Source organism: Aulonocara sp. 'chitande type north' Nkhata Bay, linkage group LG16 (assembly GCF_057382095.1).
Source record: "Aulonocara sp. 'chitande type north' Nkhata Bay isolate Kocher_YH1m ecotype deep benthic linkage group LG16, A_spYH_male_GT1.1, whole genome shotgun sequence".
NCBI lineage: Eukaryota > Metazoa > Chordata > Actinopteri > Cichliformes > Cichlidae > Aulonocara > Aulonocara sp. 'chitande type north' Nkhata Bay.
This window is the reverse complement of record NC_141359.1, coordinates 38257890-38283680: the sequence shown is the minus strand read 5'-3', so window position 1 is coordinate 38283680 and position 25791 is coordinate 38257890. Positions and strand designations below refer to the sequence as shown.

The following is a 25791-nucleotide window of genomic DNA, read 5'->3' as shown; positions in this document are numbered from 1 at the left end:
AGATTAAAAATGTCCAAGGCGAAGCGGTCAAAAGTCTGGCTGTACTTCACAGCAAAAGATGCAAACTCAGCAGCAACAAGTGCTTTAAGCTGATACTGTGATACTGTCAAAGGAGGTAACACCTCGAATCCGATGAAACACCTGGTGACGCATAGCGTTTTTTTAAAAGCCCAGAAATGCGCCGTATTTGATAGCTTGCTGCGAGACCTCACACCGAGCACATCTACTGCGGGCGGGTTGCCTGTTATGCAACATCCCCCAAAAACACGAAGAGGAGAGTACTGGCCCCTAGCCCTGCCAGTGTAGCAGAAATGATGACGGATGATGCAGCAGCAGCCGTTCTTCTCTGCGTGAGTAGCTAATTTACATTGAGTAGGCTAACCACGTTATTACATTAATGCATGTAAGGTGAACTAGCAAACATCATCATAGCTACATGCGGCTGTCCTCTTGTTTGATGGCAGATACTCCCTTCACCCTGGCTAAAAAGGCTAAAATGACCAAAGAAAAAGTGGAAAACAGTTAAACATGAGAGGTTTAGGACAAAGTTTGTGTTTTTTCCATTGTTTAAGCACTGCTTCCAGCCAAGAGTGATACCATATATGCCCCATAGCTGCAGAAAAGGCTAACATTGTTATATTTTTACAAAAAACAGCTGAATATGAGAGGTTTTTGGACCAATTTTGTGTTCTCCATTCTTTAAGCACCGGTTTGAGCACCGTTTGAGCACCGGCACCGTTTCAAAAGTACCGATTTGGCACCGGTATCGGATAAAACCTAAACGATACCCATCCCTAGTCATTAGTCCCCGCTGTGTTTCCCTCCTGGTCCTCGTTACCCTCTTGTGTATTTAGTCCTCTGTCTTCCTCTGTCTGTTGGTTTGTCTGCCTTTCTCCCCCCGTGTTTCCATGTTTTAGGTTTCCTGTTTTCAGACGTGACACATATTGACAGTTTTCTTGAATATAAAGGCTGTATTCATGGGAATTTAAAAAAAAAATCGTTCTCCTCTAGGTCTTCTGGTTTTATGAAGGTCTTTCAAAGATTTTCTATGAACATTAGCTGCTTGTTCGCTCATTTTCAGTCCAGTCCTCGTACTTGTACCTGACCGTTTTCAGAATCGTGTTTGTTTTAGTTCGTTAAGCCCCTTAATACTGACCTATGAATCATTCAAGCATAAAAATGCATCATAAACCAAAGCTGTGTCTACACATAACAAAATAGCTCATTTTAAATCGTATCCTCGGGCGCTTCGCTACAAACCGCTTCTTTTAAAAAAACTGAATTTATGAAGATGATAAATGCTAATGCTAACAGTGTGAGAGGCATCAAACTGTATGTTTTAACCAACAAGGTGAAACTAAGGGAAAAATCTGCAATATAAACCCTTTAAAGACAAAAAAAACATTTATACTGAAAACTATTATTTCCAATAAACAAGTTACACAGCAGAACAAGTTTGTGATACCTGTATTCAGTCAAGAGAGCATTATTTAATCGAGTATTGCACTGAATGAGTTTATGAAGTCAAAGAAAATGGGCCTGAGTAGAGACGAGCAGAGTTTAATCTGTGACATCAGTCAAACAGGGGTGTCATTGTGCCTTCAGCACATGTCAAAGATTACAAGTTGGTGTATAGGTTGTGTTACAGAGCTACGTTTTTTTTCTGCATGCTGGGCTTCAGCTACTTCTGTCTCCAGCCACGCAGTCGTGGCACACATAGATATCCATAAAGTGCTGGATTATTTCTAACTATGTTGGGCTTTTGCTTTATGTATCTGGGTTAAATCACAGTAATTACGCCCCGACTGCATGAAGAGAAAGAAGGAAAAGTAAACAAGAAGCACAGAGGAAGACAGAAGACTGAAGGAGAAGCTGCTGAAGACAAATCTATTTATTTCTGTTTCCTGCTGTCTTACTCTTACTCTGCTATATTTATAATTTCACAGTATTTTAGTAACATTCTTCCTCTTTTATGTCCTCTACTTCACATCCTGTCACTACCGCACCACCACATTTCCTTCTTTCTTCTTCCGTCTTTCTAAATCTTGCTTTGGCGTCTTCTCAATCTCAGCTTTATTCCCCTTGGCCATCCTCCTGCTTTAACCCTCTTTTACTCATTTCTACCACAATCTTCTGCTTGCTCAAAATTTAAATGGCTGTTGGCAACAGGCCTGATTGATCTCGTGGCTGCCTATTAGTGTGGAGGCCTATAGCCTGCTCCTAAATGTCCTAGAGGCACTCTGAAAATCATTCCTGTTGGTGTGCACTCAGTCCCTACTCTGAGTGTGGAACAGCTTCTCAGTGGACTGCCTGGCAAGCACCATAAAATGTACCATATGGCAGAAATCCTCTAATACTAACAATTCACACGAGAATCTTTAATCAAAAACACTTGAAGGCTTTATATGTTTATTATATGCTGGTTGATGGCAACACAGAAAAATCAGTTTTCTACTTGAAGGAAAGGTGTGTGTTACAGTCACGCATGATGCAAAAACACCTGACTTTTACATGTAAGCCTGCAGTTCTTGTCTCCAGTCATAACAACACATCAACATAATTCTCAGTCCACAAAACTAAAAACTAAACAGTATGTTTTCATACATTGTGCATCCATTTTCAATGAATACAACAAAATTAAGACTGGAGTAGAATTGATTTGATGCTCTGTGCATCATATGAATACTGTACTAAACTGCATCTAATATTATTTAAAGACTCATATTTTTACATATTAGTCATGTATATTTGTGTAGAGTGAAAAAAATGAAAGTTGGAGAATGACAAACTACTGTGAAAACTGTTTATTTTTTCAATACTTATCTATTTTATCTATTTATTTTATTTTAAAAATAAATTTTCATTGATTTCATCATCCTGTATATGAATATCAAAGTACTTGTCCATCTATCAGTGTGATTACCAAGATATAAAGGAAATGTTGTCGTCATCTTCTAGTTTCCTGTGTTTCTCAGTCACCGAGTTCATATAATTACCTGCTCACACTCTGCTGGACAGCTTAAAGCACAGAGATGTTCCTGCTCCTTTCTCTTCTGGTGTGGTCTGTGCTTTCTCTCTCAGTCTGATAAAGCCTCAAAGACTTGTACCACTTTCACAGGTGAATACCTAACCACAAAAGGCAGCTTCTCAAGAGAGGTTGCAAGCTCACCCAGAGCAGCCAATCATGACCGAGACATTCGAGAGTCAATACAATTGAAAGTAAAGCAGAAGAGGCTTGCAGTGAACCCTTCTCCTTTCTAAATGTTAAAGTACTGCTAAAGGTCACGGAAGGATAGAGGATTATTGCAGATTTCCACAGAGAGAGCTGAAGACAGAGAAGAAGAGGAAAAGGAAAACTAGAAGGGCAAAAGCTAAAAGGCTGGCAAAAACAGGATCCAAAAACGGAGTTTTGTTTAAACATGTCCACTTCAGGAAAACTCATAAAAGCTATATGACAGTAGATATTTTGCTTGTGACAGAATCAAACTATCTTTTGCCTTTGCCAGCAAATCACAGAGAGGGAAAAATGAGTAAGGAGGGAGATATATGCTGAGAAAACCCATGAAGATGAAGTAAACAAAGCAGAGTGTAAAGAAATACGTTGACAAGATGTAAAACATAAAAAATGGAAGATGGTGGGCCTGAAAGAGGGAGAAACTAGGGCACAAGCAGGAGGAAACGACGCGCTGGTATTCTTTAAAGTTGAGCCATCGCAACCACTAAATCCCCAACGCCGCCTGCCAGGACTCATCACGCCCGGTCCTGCCTCGTCCCCTGGCGCCATCGTACCTTCCAGAGCTTCATTCATTCGTCCATAGCCATCTGCCTCTCTTCCCTCTACTGCAGGTGGCAGGAGAGGAGGTGGAGAGCAGTGCATTCATACTTTAATTTTCTGACCAAGTTCCCCTGACTTGTCTTCTCAGGGCTGCGTTTAGGAGACGTGGAGGTAAGCGCATCTACACATCTGGGTACCTTCTGCTCTCTTGTTCTTGTTTTTCTCACTCTCTCAGTTTAGAAGTTCATTTTTTAGTGGGTCATCCTGTTCTTCTGCTGAAGTCTCTGTTCTCTGTGCTGAGAGTCAAACAAAACACACACACACACACACACACACACACACACACACACACACACACACACACACACACACACACACACACACCATTCTACATTTCGCCTCTTTCTCCTCATTCATCCCTGCACTAGCTTCACTCTGTGAGCTGTATTAATTCATGCCAGCATTGACAATATAATATTTATTTTTTTCTCATCTTGGTTTATTTTTACACATAGAGGTTGTATTTTTTTTTTTAAATGCACTGAATGCTTATTACTGTGGGTCTGAAGAAGAAGTGCTACTCGTATCCAGATTTCATCAGCTAATTAAAACTGTGTTTTAATTACGAGTTGATATCTGTATTATAATATCCTTTTAAATATAGGTAGCGATTTTAGGACAATCTGTGTGGAATAATCTATTCAGCATGTTTTGAGGAGCTATGCTAAATGACCAACAACAGCACAAACGAGAGCAAAAATAACCCGTACTACTGGATGTTGCATGAAAGACAGACCACACCGTCCTCCTCCCCTGCCACCTTCTTCACCTCTTTGGGGATGATACCTGCTGGCCATAACACGAATATTCTGTCCAGTGTCTTGTGAGTGTGTCTTCAGGTCTCCTCCATGTTATCTCACATTATCTTTAAAGAGAGCCCAAAAACTCTTTAGAGGAGACTTTGTTTGCTAAATGGATCATTATCCATAGCTAAGGACCGAAGCACATTTTTACCAGTAAATCAACAGCTTTGTCTTTGGGCTTCACTGTTTTAGCTAATCACTGCAGACCCTGCCCTGGCCCAACTGTTGCCCACTTCGTTCGTCCAACACTCATGAGCAAGAATGCAAAACACTGCTGCTTATTCACTTGAGACACCAGCTCACTCCAAACTGGAGTGGACAAGCCAGCCTCCACCAAAGTGGAGGTGCTAATTCTCCTCTCTACTGCAAACCCCATCTACACATGTAGCTCCTGCTTGGAAAATGAGCTTGTGCTTCATCAGTATTTACTTGAAAAGACAAAAGGCTTGAAAAGGTTGGGACACATCACAACTTGAATCTTAGCAGAATGAAGAAGCAACAACCCCTTTGTCACTGCAGACTGCGCCCTCACACATCCTGTAAGTCATAAGACAAGAAACTGTGTTGAAACTGTTGCACGCAATGTGAAGAACTTCCAAAAGCAAAAGCCTTTTTGTTCAAATCAGATGAAGTGAGTTTTAACTGCTGAGTGTGAGTTAAATAAGTAGTTAAAGAGGCATGAAGACAGTGGAATAGTTATTACAGCTCTCAGACTATATTTACTTCCATGTTAGACATTATATCGCTTACAAAGGCTTCGAGGATAAACCTGAATTTTGAAAAAGTAAACTTCTGTCAGACTTTATTACATGATTTGATGCTGACAAATTAGTTTTAAGCCGTGTAATTCAGAGATTATGAAATTACTACAAGTGCAGCAGAAACAGACGTAACCTCTGCAGTCTAGCTATGATGAAGAAACTGTTTACATCGAGCTTGCAGAATAATAGTCTATTTATGCCGAATCCTCACTTCAGTTTTTGTAAACAAAAAGGTTTATAGTGAAATTACAGCACTGTGCAAAAAGTCTCAAGCAACCCTCATTTCTCCATGAGTGAACATCTCATTTTCATTTCAGACAAATGGTTTGTTTGTTTGTCTGTTAAACACATTTAACACTGACTTATGAATCATGAAGCATAAAAAAGACAACAACAGACAACAACAACTCAAATGTTTGTACGGTGATCAAAGCCTGTAGCTAAAAATTCAAGCAGTTTCACAGCAACTCCTGATGTTTTCTTTGGAGCAGTAATGTGTTCAGTGCTCCGTCACTTGGACTCTGGTGTTATATACAATAGCTATGAATTTCTCCAACACAACAGCTGACAGAACACATCTGGTGAATTAATATCAGTCTTTGTTGAACCAAACACGCAGCATCAAACCAGAATTTCTGAATTAAAAAAAGGACAAACTGCTACAAAACACCAGCAACAAACAGCAAAATGTAGCGTTTAAAATCAATTTCTGAGATTCAATCACTTTATCATGTCAGCACAGGTATCAGACGCGCTCTTTGTGGTCATACACTCCAGACATGTGTGATCTGTTCATGTCCATTTCAAAACAGTAGCAGATGAAATGTGCTGGGCTTCAATTTGCTTCACTTTTATAACTGGGAAAGCTTTTAGAAATGCTATGAATTTAGCGTTTAAGCGCTTTAACTACGGAATCACTGTTCATTCATCAGCACATTTTTTATGGCTTGGTATGTTAGTCACATCGTTTCTCCTTTGTGTATGGTTTGGTTAAATCCAAAGTGCTAAATGGGATCTTTGTCATGAATTAAACCAGAAAAAAAAAACGTTTTAACATTATACAACTAAGTATTTCAATCCTGAGTCTTTTCCAACTCCTTATGAGAGGGTTTTGTTTTTTTTTTTACTTTAATGTGAGTTTTGACAGTAAAGTGAGAACTAAACAGCTCTATAGTTGCTAAATATGGCAAAAAATAGCAAAGTCTCACTGAAAGCTGCCACAGCCAGAATAAGAGTGACGACGATGGAGAGCCAAGACACCCAGAGCGCCTTCTTCCTGTAGTTCTGTGCTTCATGGGGCTTCAGGCGCATGCTGCTCTCCAGGAGACCTGCAGTCAGACACATAAACTCTGTTACAAGGACAACTCTCTCTTTTTTTGTCTCTGGTTTGCAAGGTTCATTTAATGAAACACTTTGTGATCAAAGGTAAAGTAGGTGGCAATCTGAGTTATTAATACACTTAAAAAGGCATTCAACTCTCTTTAACCCTGAGTAATTAGTTTAGTCTACTGAAAAAAAGCCTAAAGGCAATCATGTGTTTCTGAGTCCCACAGAGAAGAAGTGTTAAGATGAAATCTTGAAGATACAGAAAGATATTCTAATATAGTTTAATTCAACATTTTGCGCAAATAACTGGACTCGGGGTGTTTAGTACAGAGCGCTCAATGTAATAAAGGTTTACTGTGATCAGTAGAAAAAAAGAATAAAACAGAGCAGCTATAGCACAGTATGCTGGAGTTTTCCACAAAACTACCCGCTTTGTTTCAGGTACACTTTCAAAAGGGTGTCCGGTGGAAAAAACTCCTGGGACCACTGATGTGCCCTACTTTTCCAGTACATCCTTGTATAAGAAGAATCTCAGATTTCCTTCAGTGTGAAGGAAGGTCACTGTGAAGATCCATTTAAAAAGTTTCAGTGCAACACCATTTATAATGACTCAACTCCAAATGGCCCGGCAGACGTCTTCGTGGGTAATTATTATTGTCTTCTCATTCTATCACCTTCCAAGAGAGCATTAGAGGTTCATGGAATAATCTGGAAACACTGAACGGTACTGCAGCTCGTGTATGAAACACATCAACAGTGTCTGATATTCACCTTTCTTTTGAACCTCAACAGCACCCGTATCACTCCGCCACCAGCACTCACAAATTCAAAGCGTACGGACGCAGTAAAGTAGCTCCTGACTTTTAGTGTTAATATCATTGTTATTGTGTTATTGTAAATAACTAAAACTAAACTAAAACTACATTTAGACATGAAAACAACAACTACACTTGTGAAAAAAATGTAAACTTACTGAGACAATTTTCTTAATTTGAAAAAACTAACTAAACTAAAATATTGTAGCGGCATTTGTTAGCTTTAGTATTTATTAGTTTCATAGAAATGGAATAAATAATTCATGTATTTTAAATAAATCAAACTGTGATATTTTACAGCTTTATTGGACGGATTTATCAGGCAGCCCACAGACTACAGAGATGTGGTGTTAAAGAAAAAGAGAATAACTCTTGGTCTAGACATTCACATGAATTTCAGCCCTGCTGTGGTGTGAGACTTCCTCGCCTGAAGTCACAGACTAAACAGCCCAGATTCTGGACTGCCTGAAGCGTTTTCATTGTCATGAAATGTGAGGATGGCTCTGCAGAGTCATGCATTATTTATAAGTCTGAACTTTTACATCCAAAAGCGATTGTAAGGCTGTTTTCTTTTTTCTTTTTTTCCTGAAATGTGTCCTGGGGACTGTCACAGTCATCACAAAAACAAGTTGAGAATAGAAATTAATAAAGGGAAAAACGAGTAACTGTCAACCTGTGAACTCCCTGAGCCAAATGTTTGGAATGCAACTTGAAATCAGCTTTTGAGATTTGCTTTAAAATCGTCATTAGATGATAGTTTATGCATAATTAGTTCATATTCTCAGTTATTACTGCGATATTAAGAAAAATGTATATTTTTCCCACGCAGTAACACAGCTCTGTGTTTAGCCTTTATTGGAGCTGAGACTTTATTCTTCTGGTCAACTCCAATCTAAAGGTTACAGTGGTCACAAGCTCAAAACTCCCTTTAAATGGCAACACAGAACTGCGTCACAGACGAGGGAAAATCTGCTGATAAAAAGCTGACAAGTCATAAGATCGTTTCATAAAGTGAAAGTGGTTTTACTAAAGGACACGCCTGATGGCTGAACTTGTCTTCAGTGGTGCCAAATTAGAGAAAGAGGAGAGCTATGTTGGGGCTCAAAGATAAAAAATCATCTTTGAAAGAATGATGAACATTAATGCGGTCAGACTGAGCAAGCGCTTTGGTGAAATCCAGAACTGAATTCAAAATCCTGCTCCTCACATACAAGGTCTTAAATAATCAGGCCCCATCTCATCTTAATGACCTTGTAGTACCATATCACCCTATTAGAGCACTTGGCTCTCGCTCTGCAGGCCTACTTGTTGTTCCTAGAGTATTTAAAAGTAGAATGGGAGGCAGAGCCTTCAGTTTTCAGGCCCCTCTTCTGTGGAACCAGCTTCCAGTGTGGATTCAGGAGACAGACACTATCTCTACTTTTAAGATTAGGCTTCAAACTTTCCTTTTTGCTAAAGCATATAGTTAGGGCTGGACCAGGTGACCCTGAATCCTCCCTTAGTTATGCTGCAATAGGTGTAGGCTGCTGAGGGACTCCCATGATGCACTGGGTGTTTCTTCTTCAGTCACCTTTCTCACTCACTATGTGTTACTAGACCTCTCCTTCCCACTGTCACCAAAGTGCTTGCTCATAGGGGTCATATGATTGTTGGGTTTTTCTCTGTATGTATTATTGTAGAGTCTATCTTACAACAGCACCTTGAGGCGACTGTTGTTGTGATTCGTTGCTGTATAAATAAAATAAAATGAAAGTTGAAATAAAAATTGGTGACAGTAGGAATGAAAAACTCCCTTTCAACAGGAAGAAACTTTCAGCAGAACCAGGCTCAGGGAGGGGCGGGGCCATCTGCTGTGACAGGTTGAGGTGAGGGGAGGAAGACAGGATGTGTAGAAGAACACCAAATGTTGTTTACTGTCAATCTGTCCATGTTTTAATGAATTCAACTCAATTCCATTTTATTTATATAGCACCAAATCACAACAACAGTCAAGGCGCTTAATTGGATCCCTTCAGATTCACAGACTACATCACGCCGCACATACCCTGAGTACATCCAACAGACTGTCAAATTTCCCTTCAGTTTCCACAACAGCATCATGTTTTCAGAGAAGCTTGTTGCTCAGCAGTCTTTGTTACAACCACATTTCAGAGTCGCTAAGTGACTCTTTCACCACCGATGCCGTGACGTCAAACCAAATTAAGTCCATTACTTTTATTTGACTTCCTTTTTTAAATGAGACCTCTTTTCTTTTGTGAGTCTCCAGCTCACCCTGCACACAGGCTTTTCTTGCTGCCACCTAAGGCTGTTAGTCTTACGTGGGTGCAGACAGAAGGAGACAAGTCAGATAGACCATACAGCAACTCAGATATAATCCCTCACCAGATTCCCACCAGTGAAAGTTACCAACTGTTCCAAATAAAGCTTTGGTTTAGTTTCCAACTTGGTCCAGACTATACAAAAGCAGTTTGGACCCTAATAGAGATAAAGATTGTAAAACTATGTCTTTCAAAAGATACATTATAGCTTCAATATCTTTAATCAAGACAGAAAAAAGCCCCCAGTCTGCATGTAATTAGTTTATGAGGACTTAAACTTGATGTATTAAGTGTTTGATATCTTTTATGGATCTCGCAACAATAAGTTACTGATCAGCATCAAACTTGTGTTTGTGTTATTGCAAAGTATAAATTACAAAGTATAAATTTGTCACCATGAAGGGGAAAACAGCAAAACTCCACCTTTTTTGGTAACACTGTGACGCAGAAAAAAAATTATCCCGTGACTCATCGTAACTAATCTTTTGCTCTAGCTGCAACAGATTTTGTTTTTAAGGCAAATGATCAAAGGAAACCAGAAGAGTCACATGGACTGTGCAAAACGGGAGATGGAAATCATCTCGACGACTGCCATCAGAGCAAACTGTGGTTTCTGTGTAATATCATTGGGACAAAGATCCATTAAAATGACTTTAAACCAAACATGCATCAAGTCAAGTCAAGTCAAGTTTATTTATAAAGCACATTTAAAAACAACCGAGGCTGACCAAAGTGCTGTACAATAAAATACAAATATAAAATACAATAAAACACAAGTGCATAAAACACCTGACTGATAAAACAATAGATTAAAACAATAAGTTAAACCTTGCTAAAAGCCAATGAGAAGAGGTGAGTTTTAAGAGCAGTTTTAAAAGTTCCAAGGCTTGTGGAGAATCTGATGTGAGGAGGTAAACTGTTCCACAGTCTGGGTGCAGCCACAGCAAAAGCCCTCTCTCCCCTAGTCTTTAGTCTGTACCTGGGAACATCTAAAAGCATCAGGTCTGCTGACCTCAAAGATCTCCTGGGGCATGGTTTATCAACAGTTGTAAAAGACCAGCTAAATGCTACAATATCAATGAATCATGCTATATGGCCTATTTTATTTTATATTTGTTCTGAAGAAACTTTTCTTACAACCTGAGCTGAATGTGTTGTAAACAAGGTGCAAAGAGTGATTTTCTATGGATATTGTATAGTGCCTTTCCATTCTATTAGAGCACTCAAAATGATCATAAATTGCACCAACATGAATTGTCTTAGTCAAGTGCTGAGCTGCTTCTAGACTACCCACTAGACCCCTCTCTTGAGTTTGAGTGGAAATGTATCAGCTTGAGATAGACACGGTAATTAGGAATAACTTGTATTGATTTTAAGAGACTTTAAAAAAGGGGGCAAAATTACCCATAACAGAGTCACCGGCTCTGTATATACTTCAGTGCAAAATCTTACTAAGTAATACACTGTTTTATAAATGACAAATAAAAATGACATGTGTTTTTTTATTATTTACTATCAGTTAAAAGATAATATAATAATAACATCTGCTAATCAGTTAATAATTGGTTTGTAAACCATCTATGAACATTGGATTTATGGCATTTATAAAATTGTAACTAACGTTGCAAAACTTAAAATAGTAAGAAATGCTCTTCAGTAGCTCTGTGAACGATGTTTGGTAATTTAAAGTTGAAACTGGTGTTTTTTCAATACTTGAATTAAAGACAAAGAGTAAAACAGTGAAAAAAGTAAACTCAGTTAAAACCTTAACTGGTTAGTTAAGGTTTCAACTGAGTTCACTCAGTTAAAACTGAGTAAACTCAGTTTACTCTTTTACCCTCAAGTCTTTTTAATTGTATTTTTATTTGCATCCTTTTGCGACTGAATCTGCATAACAGTGAGAACCCTTAATCAGACATTTACAGCTCTAATACTTTATTCAGCTCATAACATTTTTTATCATTTGCTACAAAATATCACAGCAATTGGTGTTTGACAGCTGAAATAATCTTCCCCTACCTCCCACAAATAGCAGTGTGTGTGTGTGTGTGTGTGTGTGTGTGTGTGTGTGTGTGTGTGTGTGTGTGTGAGAGAGAGAGAGAGAGAGAGATACTGAGGGGGAAGTGGGACAGCATGGTAAATCACTTTGCTCACATGATCTCCAGCTGGGGGATCAGACAGGAGGCATGTGCTCAACATCTCCTCGTACTCTGACTCACACACAAGCTTGTGCGCATTTGCGCACGTCTCTCTCTCAATGCTCAACTCCTTCACACCTTTCTCTTCTAAAAATGATGAACATCAGCCACACAGCTCAAACAGCAGATTACACATCTCCCATATGAACACATACATGAGGAAATACAAGAGAGATACTCCTGAGAGGGGTGTGACAAAACTGCTCCTAACCTTTTGTAACCCTGCTGTAAGCCTTACTATCATCGGTCATCAATATGTGCACTGTGTCATGTGTACATCTTCATTAGTAAGATAGATATATAGACAGCATTATTACAGGATACATTTATCATTTATGCAAATCAGAAGTGTGAAGACAAAAAGACTGGGGGAGGGGGGGTGAACGAGAGGCTGTGAAAGTGAAAAATACTGAATGAGTGTGTGTGCATGATGTACAGCAGCAGTGCTTAAACCACCATGCATCTGTTTCACTCGTTTCTTTGTTTTTTTATATGAAGTGTCCTCTTTTTTCTCTCCTTACAGATTTTTAATATTGCTAAAGTAATTACTTTCATTTATATCGCCTTGTTTGTTATCATGAGCGGTACCACGGCATTGTAAACATATCCCCACAAATTTATGGTCCGTTTTTGCAAGAATCTAAGACCTGCTGTTTGGGTTCATTGCAACAGCGCCCTCTAATGGCTGCAGTTATAATCAAAGGGACAGCAGTTTAATGATGTGGTTGCACAGCCATCGAGTCTGCACAGGATGGAGGTTAAGGTTGACAACAATGACACTAGACACAGAAGACTGCTGTTCTTTTTCCATTCCAAGCAGGAAGCCACTGTTCTGTTTAACAATGACTAAAAACAAGAGTCTTCTAACCATAACCTTAAACTTTCCATAAACATAAAAACTAGAGGCAAAGACATTGGGAAGATTGTTCAGGTTTTTTGGTCAGTTTTCTACAAAAAAAAGGTGAATTTAACTGACGACAAATAATATTTTTAATACACACAATGTTAAAGGTGTCTGTAGTTCCAGTTTGTTCTTCTGCCACCTGACGTGTATCCTAAAAGCTATTCCAAGCTGGAGTATCAGTCTTGTCTCATCATTCAGTGTGATCCCAGACATGGGTTTCAGCTCTTAGAAATAATCCATCAGAACATTAAAACATTTCAGCAGTTCATTATTATTGCAGACATGCTTGATCACATTGCAAGACTACTGGGAGAAACAGTATTTAATCAGCATGTCAGCAGATCCAATAAACATTCTTTATATTTAATAGAGTCTCAATTACAATACAGGCAATAAGTTTATTTTTTGTTTTTCTCTGAAGAGTTTTTAAAGTGATTAAGAAAATGCAAAGGCACACTGGAGGGTTTGTGAAACATATAAACAACCAGCCTCTAGTTGCATGTCTTTTTAAAAAGGCAACTTTTTCCAGAGGCAATGTAGGCCAATGTCTGCGAATGAATGAATGAATGAATGAGTCTAAGAGCTGAAGCGATTTTAAAGCTTTAAACTTCACTTCGAATTTGGTCATTTGGTCTGGTATGAATCCTGCTGATGAATGGTTGTCATTTATTATTCAAGGAGCAGACTAAAAATATCTCACATGAGTAAAAATAACCATCCCATCCCCACAGGGCACGCACACACACACACGCACATGAGCATCCATAACTTTCACAATGCATCCCCAAACCTGCCATAGGTGTGTCAAGTTACCTTCTCCCTCCACCGTGTCTGTGATTTTCATCTCCTGGCCCACGGTGAATGACTCAGGCTCCGTGGGGGTTTTGGCTTGCTGGTGATTGTGGTTGGTGAAGCCATCCGGGGCGCACTGGCCGTTCCGCACCGTTGCCGGGCAGGGATCCACAACAGTCGGGTCTGGGACGGGGTAGGACTCTTGGGTCACCTGGTCTGTCATTCTTACTGCGGTTGTTTTGCTTTCAGTCTCAGAGGAAGATGAGGATGATGGACAAAAGATTCACACCGGTTCGATAAGTGCAGCAGCCATCCAGCGCGTCCAATATGCCACCGGTGTCGACTCAGTTACGCAGAGGGGAGAGAGAAGAGATGGCGATAAGACAAGCTGGGAGATAACGGATTTATCTTCGTAGCATCAGCAGCGAAGCAACTCCCTCTGAGAGAAGTGAGCACTGTAGGATCAGTGCAAAAACCCTGCTGGCTGAGCCACTTAGACACAGTTTAGGGTTAGATGCGACAAAGCGATAAATTGCAGAGATCTGCTGTGAATCAAGAAGGCGGTACCTTCAAGTTTCCCCCCTCCTCCCCTTCCTCTTTCTCTCCTCCTCCCATAATTCAGCTCTTAATTCAGAATCAGTACATGCAGTGACATCTGCCCCGAGTTAGCCAAGCATTTTTACACTTTCTCTTTGAGTTTGCTGTGATTTATACGCACAGGAGACCTGTAGCCCAAAGCCCAGACCTTTACACATTCAATAAGCTACCGAGCAACTTAACATTACCCTGCTGCCACAGATGTCCTTAATGCACGTTAGTAAATTGTATTTAACCATTGTGTTTTCTACTTATATTTGTGCCAGTATGTTTATGTTATTAAAGGGTTTTGCATCATGTGAGGGATTATTGCCCTAAATTCGATATGCTTGCATATTGACAATAACCAGTTTTGGATCTTGAACCCTGGCAGGTTGACCAACCTTAATCAGCCACCAGGTGGCATCCTCGAGCAGCGATATGTGCAAGCAATTAAATAAAGTTGGCTAATGAAGGTCGTTTCAGTACATTTCAAACTGTGCAGGCTAGCCACAGAAATAAGCTGCAGCCATGATGTGAAACCAAAATAATCAATTAAAGCCATGAGTGCAGAATTCAGGCTCAGTGTAACGAAGGCAGACAGTTAAAGGAGCAGGTTTACAGCCTCTGCTCTGGTTTTCTGTTTGTTTCAAAGATTGGGCAATAAATGTCCCAGCAGCAGACATTGGTCATTGGTTTCAGGCTGGGGGTGGGGAGTGAGTGTGCCCACAGTTTTTCCCAGGATACCTCGGCCAGCAGACCTTTACGTTTTCCGTGAATAATAATCATAAGGATGAAGGTTGATATTCACAATCATATTTTACCAAAGGAGTGGCCCGACCTGAAGCAGGTAGGAACTGTCACAGACAAGATGATTTGACTTTTAATGTCACGGAGCTCCAGTGTTAAATAAACCCACAGTCTGTAGATGAGATCTCACGTGAAGTGGGTCAGTGGGTTTGAGAAAAACATCTTTGTGTCACTTCCCTGGCAGATGGAGCTTGAACCGGGGCTATTAAATGCTACTAACGTTTAATATATAGACTTTTCAGCTGGCTTGTCAGCAGGGAGATTAAAAGTCCACTGCATAAATCTGTCCTCTATGGATGGTTAAACTTTAATCAATAGACCTTGGACTTGGTTTATCTGTTCCTGCCCTTATGTCTTTGTCACTGCCTGGCTAATCATTTCCCACATTTAAAGCTGAACAGAAGACATGAGCTAAATCGTGTCTGTAAGAATCTTTTGCAAAGAATGTGATATTTAAAAATTTACGTTGGCTGGAGTTGGTTAAAGGGCCCTAAGCACAACATTATTTGAACTTGAGATCAAGTCCACAGTTAAACTGGCATGATGACATTTCATTTAAAGCAACCTTTCACTGAAACAGCTTCTTGGGGCCACAGATCCACACATCAAACACGGATGTAAAACCCATCTTGCAACTGGAAAAACAGAAGCTCCTCAGTGGCATTATCCAAGTACACAGTACAGCTGATCTGCATGGATATGAAAAGGGGCTTTTCTGCTGTATTGCTCACGTAGCTCATCTGCAGCTTCATTTGTATGCAAAAAGTGTCAGCATGCTCAAAAGGCAATATCTTTTAGGTATTCAGGGCACTGGAGTGGCCAGTCCTGTAGGATGATGACCAAACCCTCACAGATGGGATAACAAAATCTACATTTTCTATCAGAATGAAACAACAAATATGCAATCAAATATATGGCTGATATTTATATGTGATGCTTTTAAACTCTGGGTTTGTAAAACCTGTATTTTTTATGTGTTTCAGAGGTACGGCTATGATGGGTTTGTCCAGCTTCACCATCACTGCAAGGTAAGTCACTATTTCCTCTGCTTTCCTGTGCAGCTACAGACAGGGTGCAGGTGCAGGAGCACTTATGCACTGCACTACTTTGTTGAACACACAGCAGATTCATCCCAGCTGGCGACTGCACCCACCCCGCAGACCTGCCAGGCTGGTCCTGGCTATGTGAGCAGCTGCAGAACTCAGCGAGGTGACACAGCATCAGTCAAGTGATTCGGTTCAAACAGCCGTAACGCAGCCCGATACAGAGCAGCTTGGCAACTTTTAGCCCCAAACATGGGCTGAGCATTTTAGTAACAGCAAAGTATACTTGACAACGAACAGTCTATTCTTCAGAATTAATGCCTAAACTTGGATAAGCAATGAATTTGTGCTTGTGTGCTTCGTATTAAACATCTTAGAGGAGTCCAGGCCTTTTGGATTCACCCAGAACATTTGCAGTAATATCAACTGTCTGCTGCCATCATGTGGCTCAGTTTTGTTAGCAAATGTAAAAGTTACAACATGTGCTTTAAAACCTAACCTAACACAAACCTAATTTCAAAAAGGCTGGGACACAGCATGAAATGTATCTAAAAACAGAACGCAGTGATTTGAAAATCTCATAAACCCATATTTGATTTACAGCAGAGCATAGAAAACATATCTACTGCTTAAACTAGGAACACGTACCATTCATTTTGAATTTGATGGCAGCAACACATCTCAAAAATGTTAAGAAAGGGGAGATGGGGCCATCTTTTCCACTGTGAAGCGTCCCGTCTTTATTTGGTCTGTAAATGTCTGGGAGCTGCTGGACTTTTGGAAGAGGAGTGTTGTCCCATTCTTGTCTGGTGGAGGATTCTAGCTGGGTCTTCTGGCAGTCCCGTGTCTTCTTTTTAGATTTTGATTTCATGTGCAAAATATTTTCAGCTGGTGAAGGTCTGGACTGCAGGTACAGCAGTTCAGGACTCAGACTCTTCTACTACAAAGCCATGCTGTTGGAATAGACACAGTATGCAGTTTGGCGTTGTCATGCTGAAATATGCAATGACTTCCCAGATTAAAGACGTCATATCAATAGGAGCATATATATGTTCACCTAAAACCTGTATATAGCTTTCAGTATTGATGGTATCTTTCCAGATGTGTAAGCTGGCAATGCCACAGGAACTAATGCACCCCCGTACCATCACAGATGCAGGTGCTTTAAGTGGGTGTTGAAAACCAGCTGGATGGTCCCTCTCCGTATTAGTCCAGAGGAGGAAAAGGCCATTTTTTCCAAAAGGAATTTAAAATTTAAACTAATCCAACCACAGAACAGTTTTCCATATTGCCTCAGTCTATATTAAATGAATGAGGACTGATGGCTGATGTTCACATATGGCTTCTTCTTTGTATCATAGAGCTTTAACTTGCATTTGTGGATGACACAGTGGCTAGAAGTGTTCCTAAGCCCAAATCACATGCACTGATTTCCATGACAGAATCGCCCCTGTTTTTAATGCAGTGCCACCCGAGGGTCTGAACATCAGTGACATTAGCACAGATTTTTTTGTTTTGTCCAGATTCTCTGAATCCTGCTTATATTTTGGAATTTATTGTTGAGGAACATTGTTCTACTTGTAGACTTCTGAGAAGGTCTTCCTGTCTAAGATGCACATATTTTATGTGAATACAGGGAGTGCAGAATTATTAGGCAAATGAGTATTTTGTCCACATCATCCTCTTCATGCATGTTGTCTTACTCCAAGCTGTATAGGCTTGAAAGCCTACTACCAATTAAGCATATTAGGTGATGTGCATCTCTGTAATGAGAAGGGGTGTGGTCTAATGACATCAACACCCTATATCAGGTGTGCATAATTATTAGGCAACGTCCTTTCCTTTGGCAAAATGGGTCAAAAGAAGGACTTGACAGGCTCAGAAAAGTCAAAAATAGTGAGATATCTTGCAGAGGGATGCAGCAGTCTCAAAATTGCAAAGCTTCTGAAGCGTGATCATCGACCAATCAAGCGTTTCATTCAAAATAGTCAACAGGGTCGCAAGAAGCGTGTGGAAAAACCAAGGCGCAAAATAACTGCCCATGAACTGAGAAAAGTCAAGCGTGCAGCTGCCAAGATGCCACTTGCCACCAGTTTGGCCATATTTCAGAGCTGCAACATCACTGGAGTGCCCAAAAGCACAAGGTGTGCAATACTCAGAGACATGGCCAAGGTAAGAAAGGCTGAAAGACGACCACCACTGAACAAGACACACAAGCTGAAACGTCAAGACTGGGCCAAGAAATATCTCAAGACTGGTTTTTCTAAGGTTTTATGGACTGATGAAATGAGAGTGAGTCTTGATGGGCCAGATGGATGGGCCCGTGGCTGGATTGGTAAAGGGCAGAGAGCTCCAGTCCCACTCAGACGCCAGCAAGGTGGAGGTGGAGTACTGGTTTGGGCTGGTATCATCAAAGATGAGCTTGTGGGGCCTTTTCGGGTTGAGGATGGAGTCAAGCTCAACTCCCAGTCCTACTGCCAGTTTCTGGAAGACACCTTCTTCAAGCAGTGGTACAGGAAGAAGTCTGCATCCTTCAAGAAAAACATGATTTTCATGCAGGACAATGCTCCATCACACGCGTCCAAGTACTCCACAGCGTGGCTGGCAAGAAAGGGTATAAAAGAAGAAAAACTAATGACATGGCCTCCTTGTTCACCTGATCTGAACCCCATTGAGAACCTGTGGTCCATCATCAAATGTGAGATTTACAAGGAGGGAAAACAGTACACCTCTCTGAACAGTGTCTGGGAGGCTGTGGTTGCTGCTGCACGCAATGTTGATGGTGAACAGATCAAAACACTGACAGAATCCATGGATGGCAGGCTTTTGAGTGTCCTTGCAAAGAAAGGTGGCTATATTGGTCGCTGATTTGTTTTTGTTTTGTTTTTGAATGTCAGAAATGTATATTTGTGAATGTGGAGATGTTATATTGGTTTCACTGGTAAAAATAAAGAATTGAAATGGGTATATATTTGTTTTTTGTTAAGTTTCCTAATAATTATGCACAGTAATAGTCACCTGCACACACAGATATTCCCCTAAAATAGCTAAAACTAAAAACAAACTAAAAACTACTTCCAAAAACATTCAGCTTTGATATTAATGAGTTTTTTGGGTTCATTGAGAACATGGTTGTTGTTCAATAATAAAATTATTCCTCAAAAATACAACTTGCCTAATAATTCTGCACTCCCTGTATGTTTCTGGGATCATTGCAGTCAGTTATTTGCAAGTCTCACAGCATCACAGCTTTTCAAAAGTAAGGTTGTAACTGACCAATAACACAAAGAAAATCTGTCCAAAGATATTAAAAGAAACTAGAGCTGATAGTGGTCTTAATGTTGTGTTTTAGGGTGAAGCAAAGATGATGAAGGATGGGAAGGTTTTCCGGGTAATACAGGAAAACTGCTGGGATCCAAATGCTCGCATAAAGGACATGGATAAACACGGTACATGCGCAGACACAAATGACACAAAGTTTGGTAGTTTCATCCTTTAATCAGTGACTAAAAGCAGCATTTCTTTTCACGGCCTGCAGGTGTCACGCTGCAGGCCCTTTCGACCGTTCCTGTGATGTTCAGTTATTGGGTAAATGCACAGCCAGTCACAGCAGATTTGGTCAAAAGCTGTGTGACAAAGTGGTGTCTACTGTGTGTCAGATAACTGAGTTGTGCCTACCACTAAACTTTGCAATACTACAAGCTGCTTAATGATCTTCACAGATATATTTGTGTATATTCATCGTGTCTTTTGATTGCAGGCTAAGCCTCACGACACACTCGATCTCTGTGTCCTTTTGAATGACGACTTGGCTAAGACAGTGCGTAGCCAACCCAAGAGGTTTGTGGGCCTGGGCACGCTGCCCATGCAGGCCCCTGATTTAGCTGTGATGGAGATGAGGCGCTGTGTGAAGGAGCTAGGCTTCCCTGGGGTCCAGATTGGGTCGCATATCAACAACTGGGACCTCAATGCCTCTGAACTGTATCCCTTCTATGCTGTAAGACTTTACACACTTGCATAATAACATGGGGTTATTGTGATAGTGTTTTTTAATTATGCCTACATTGGTTCCAATCATTTTTCTTTATAATTATGGCCTAATCTCTTATTCATTTCTTATTCTGATAAACACTACAGGAAGCAGAGGAGCTGGGCTGTTCCATATTTGTCCACCCATGGGACATGCAGACAGATGGGAGGATGGCAAAGTATTGGCTACCCTGGCTAGTGGGTGAGGAGGATACTGGAGTGGGAACAGAACATACTGACTATTACATCTGGTCCAGCCAACTAAAAACAACACTAATATTAAAACAAGCCAGCTTTCATGTGCTATTTAGTGCATTGTGATGGAAAAATAATAATGTTTATATGTTTTTAAATGTTTTTCTTTCCTTAGGTATGCCATCTGAGACAACCATGGCCATTTGCTCGATGATATTTGGTGGTATCTTTGAGAGATTTCCAAAACTGAAAGTCTGCTTTGCTCATGGAGGTATAAAAAGATAACACCATGCTTATCATTTAGTTTACTATTAATATCACAGCAGTATATAGAAAACATTAGGCAGCCAAATTTTCAATGTATTCTTCCTTTATGCTCTTCCCTTAAGATGAAATAAGTGTGTTGATATTTGACGTTTAGTGCCTGTGTTCACGTGTATCCAGGTGGCTCTTTCCCATTCACTGTTGGCAGAATTGAACACGGCCACAAAGTCCGCCCTGACCTTTGTGCAGCTGACAACGATGTCAGTCCACGGAAATACCTCGGTTCTTTTTACACCGACTCCCTGGTTCACGATCCCGCCTCCCTGAAGCTGCTCATTGACATCATTGGAAAAGTGAGCTGGTGTCCAACATTCATTCATTCCACGAGTCACACCTCTTTGGTGGCGAGAGAGGATAGATTCAAAACACACTGAAGAGTACTGACTAAACACAGAGAATGTGGACTGTGAGAGTGTATGCTGATGTGTGGAAACACTGATGTTTTCAGGATGGAGTTATTCCTGCTTTCACCAAATCTTCATGTGCTAAGTTCACATTTTCCTGTTCCAGGATAAAGTGATGCTGGGAACAGATTATCCATTCCCACTTGGTGAGCTACAGCCAGGATCACTCATCGAGTCGATGGATGTGTTTGATGATACACTAAAGGTAGCATTATTTTCCTCTCATTTACTTAAGCAGCACAGGAGAAAGGGTTTGTCATCATGGTGGACTCTACCACACATGGAAAGAAAGGAAAGCCAGCCATTGTACATCATGTAAATCCTGAACCATGTTTATTGAACACTTAACAAAGAAAACAAAACCAAAGAAAACTCTAAAACAAATTTAACAAATATATGTGTTTTCATTTGTGTATGTGTGTATTTTTCTTTAGATTTAAAAAACAAATCACACTGATGATATAGAGGCCCCCCAAAAACTCATGTATCCAATATGATATACTTGGCATTACAGTTTTTTTGTATATTTTAATGACAGATTTTTTTAATATCTTCAAAATAATGACTCTCTCTTTTGTGTTACAGGATAAACTGCTTGCTGGAAACGCACTAGAATTCTTAGGACTGAAACGGGAGCTTTTTATGTAACATGATACTGAAATACCACCAATGGTCATTAAGTACAAAGGATTTTTTTTTGCAAATATTTGTGTTTGAATGATTTTTTTTTAAAGATTCTAATTATGGAACATTGTTATTCATGTTTATCATCAGAAGGTAAGCATTGTACTCATAGAAGAGACAGCTGATGTTGCTATTTTCAGAATGTAAAAATGTAATGTTATCACTCTAAGTTAGAGTAATTACGGTATAGTAATTGTAATGTTGTAAATGTAACAGGTTTTTCCATCTGTTTGAAGTTGCAGCGTTTCAGTAGGCTCTAAATAAAAATGTTAATATGATGCAATAGGCCGCTCTGCTGCTTTGCTTCTTCGTCACTTGTTTTGAAGCAGTATTCTTCTTTCTTATAGTAAAATAGCTTTGGACAGATTCATCTCTCGGGTCTTTGCTGACATGGACATAATCAGTGATGGGAATAACGGCGTTACAAGTAACGGTGTTACTAACGGTGTTACTTTTTTCAGTTACGAGTAATCTAACTAATTACTATTCCTATCGTTACAATGCCGTTACCATTACTAACAAGAAAATGCAGTGCAAACAAGTGGTTGAAGCTGTCCGCAGCTTACCGCATCTTATATCAGTTGCACGGAAGTAGCTGTAAGTAATCTCCCGCGGGCAGCAATCACTTTCTGTCCGACCATCACTTTTTGGCACAACACCTGGAGCTAAGGGGCAAAACAATCATATGAGTGCTGCTGTTTGACTGAGGAAGAATAAAGTAGTCGTGGTAAGCCAATCACATGACCACTTCAAGATGACAAAACAACAAGGTGATATATACCAGTTTTTAAATTGTGTTGATAGGCCACATAAAAGAGTCATGATAAACAATATATACGCAGCGTTTTTTCCTCGATAGTTTTGTCACGTTTACTGTCTAAGGACAGCGCAGCAAGCACTCTCTGCTTATGAGCAAAAAATTTAAAAAATGTTGAAAAATGTCAACCAATCAAAAAATGATATGGCAACATGACATTCGGTTGTTTAGGAAGAGGGGGAAGTTTTAGGAGTGACAGCGAGAGAGAGAGATAAAGACAGCAGAAAAAGAGAAAGAGCGAGTTTTGAGATGTGAGAGATTTGTGACGTTTAGCGTGTTTGGAGTGTGTAGTTAGGTGTTGTCTTGTGTGGTTAGTGTGTAGTGTTGTGGATAGTTTTGTGTTGTGTGTCAGAACAATGAGGCGACTGCTGTCTCCAGGTAGAAACAGGAGTGATACACCTGCTGCTGTCAGACCTGCAGGTATCAGGCTGTGATGTTTCCTTTATAGTGGACAAAAATATTTGGAGTGGCACAAATAATTTGTGTGGCATCTTATTGAATGCAGAACAGCTGATTGTTCTGTAAATAGTTTGAAATGGTTATTTAATAAGGGTAAAATGTAAATGGCTGCAAATAACTTTGTTGTTTGCAAAACTTGTGCTTATGATTTTAAAATTGACAATTTATATTTGCATTTGAAGTTATGAAATATGATTCATTAAACATGTTTGTGGTTGTTACAGTAAAAAATATAACTTTTTCTACTCGGAGTTTATGTTTTTTGTCTGATTTTAGGTCAATTGTGTTAATAGAGTATGTCAAAATGAAAACATAACTGTAAATTCAGACACGTGAGGTTGTGCTGAAAAGAATGATACCAAACAAGGCAAAGTAAATAGTTTTTAAAGGTAAAATCAAAAGTAGTTAAAAATGGCCAACACTGGACATAATACAGATAGGAGTTTTCGGCCTGCGACTTCTTTTGTTCGTTACTTGTCCAGTTTCCTCATTGTTTATAAGGACACACTGCATTGGACTGCAGCTAATAACTCTTTGGGAATCCACTTGTTGATACAAAAATATCATTCCATCTCTGTCAAACTGTGTTATTGTTTCCTTTTTAGCACAGCTTCAACTAAAGTGGGAAGAAATTGTGTGTTTTTGTGAAAAGCTGCAAGTACGAAAGTGCCTAAAGATACAATTTAAAAATAGCTTTTTGTTGTTATGTGTGGACACGACACTGGTTCATCTCTTTGGGTAGATACAAATGGTCAGGTAAAACGACTGGACCAAGGACAGAACAAGCAGCCAATGTCCAAAGAAAAACTTTGAAAACCTTCAAAGGTCTGGAGAACTATGATGAAAGACCACTTCTCAAAATGACAGTGCAGTCTGCTGTTAAAGTTTTGCAACAGCTACCTGTCATGCTTAGATTTCATTTATAATGTTTGCATTTTACTCTTACAGCCTTAGAGGGTGAAGCCCCCACTTACATGATTGAATGGCTTCACATCCTACATTACAAGTCAGGTTTTTAGGGCCACAGATCAGGGCCTTCTTATGATTCTGCATACCTGTCAGAAAACGAAGTGATTGTGACGATATTTGGGTCGTGCTTTGTGTTTTATGTTCATTTTGGTTGCTTATATGCATCTTGTGTCATTGTTATAATATTGATTGTTTCTTACTGAATCTAAAGCAATTTGTGGCTGTTCTCATTTTAAGAAGTGCTGTATAAATACAATTTTACTTACTCAATGGAAGCTAAAGTTTGTTCTTATGGCTCAATGGTCTTTGTGTCTCTTTATGTACACTGAACAAAAATATAAACGCAACACTTTTGTTTTTGCTCCCATTCCCCATGGGATGGACGTAGAGACCTAAAATTCATTCCAGATACACAATATAACCATCCCTCCCAAACAGTGGTCACAAATCAGTCCAAATGTGTGGTAGTGGGCACATCTGCTATATTGAGATAATCCATCCCACCTCACAGGTGTGCCACATCAGGATGCTGATCTGACATCATGAGTAGTGCACAGGTGTACCTCAGACTGCCCACAACAAAAGGCCACCCTGGAATGTGCAGTTTTTTGCGCTATTGGGGGTCTGGGGACCCAGAACCGGTCAGTATCTGGTGTGACCACCATTTGCCTCATGCAGTGCAACATATCGTCGCATGGAGTCTATCAGATTGTCAATTGTGGCCTGTGGAATGTTGGTCCACTCCACTTGGGGCGGTCGTGGCTCAAGAGTTGGGAGGTCGCCTTGTAATCGGAAGGTTGCCGGTTCGAGCCCCGGCTTGGACAGTCTCGGTCGTTGTGTCCTTGGGCAAGACACTTCACCCGTTGCCTACTGGTGGTGGTCAGAGGGCCCGGTGGCGCCAGTGTCCGGCAGCCTCGCCTCTGTCAGTGCGCCCCAGGGTGGCTGTGGCTACAATGTAGCTGCCATCACCAGTGTATGAATGTGTGCGTGAATGGGTGGATGACTGGATATGTAAAGCGCTTTGGGGTCCTTAGGGACTAGTAAAGCGCTATATAAATACAGGCCATTTACCATTTACCACTTCAATGGCTGTGCGAGGTTGTTGGATATTCATGGGAACTGGTACACGCTGTCGTATACGCCGGTCAAGCACATCCCGAACATGCTCAATGGGTGACATGTCCGGTGAGTATGCTGGCCATGCAAGAACTGGGACATTCTCAGCTGCCATCTGCCCTGAACAATGTGAACCATGATTCATCCGTGAAGCGCACACCTCTCCAACGTGCCAGACGCCATCAAATGTGAGCATTTGCCCACACAAGTCTGTTACGGCGACGAGCTGGAGTCAGGTCAAGACCCCGATGAGGACGACGGGCATGCAGTTGAGCGTCCCTGAGACGGTTTCTGACAGTTTGTGCAGAAATTGTTTGGTTGTGCAAACCAATTGTTCCAGCAGCTGTCTGGGTGGCTGTTCTCAGACGATCTTGGAGGTGAACCTGCTGGATGTGGAGGTCCTGGGCTGGTGTGGTTACACGAGGTCTGCGGTTGTGAGGCCGGTTGGATGTGCTGCCATATTCTCTGAAACGCCTGTGGAGATGGCTTATGGTTGAGAAACTGTCCAGGTGTGTGAGACAAAGGAACGAGAGATAAAATCCTGTTTAGTTCCATAAAAAGTAGGACATCTAGCCATCCAAAGCGGAGATTATTGTAGGCAATCAGTGGTTCC

The 25791-nt window shown here is 40.4% G+C and overlaps 2 protein-coding genes across 2 annotated transcripts in view; one reads left to right on the top strand and one right to left on the bottom strand.

The window, feature by feature from the left end:
- Positions 1-14293, bottom strand: part of tmem163a (transmembrane protein 163a) — a 65454-nt gene extending 51161 nt beyond the window's left edge. Inside the window, exons 1-2 of the mRNA XM_086266699.1 lie at positions 13774-14293; positions 6608-6727 (exon numbers count right to left, since the gene is read on the bottom strand). Of these exons, the coding sequence (XP_086122825.1) occupies positions 6608-6727; positions 13774-13975 (322 nt within the window). The 5' untranslated portion in view covers positions 13976-14293. The remainder of the gene's footprint in view (positions 1-6607; positions 6728-13773) is intronic.
- Positions 14294-15037: 744 nt separating this feature from the next.
- On the top strand, positions 15038-24332 carry acmsd (aminocarboxymuconate semialdehyde decarboxylase). Its single transcript, XM_086267300.1, has 10 exons — positions 15038-15178; positions 16122-16166; positions 19534-19630; positions 19720-19769; positions 19942-20178; positions 20319-20412; positions 20581-20676; positions 20850-21022; positions 21240-21338; positions 21719-24332. Exons 1-10 carry the CDS (start codon positions 15122-15124, stop codon positions 21779-21781), a joined length of 1011 nt encoding a protein of 336 aa, XP_086123426.1. The 5' UTR covers positions 15038-15121; the 3' UTR covers positions 21782-24332.
- The last annotated feature ends 1459 nt before the right edge of the window (positions 24333-25791 follow it).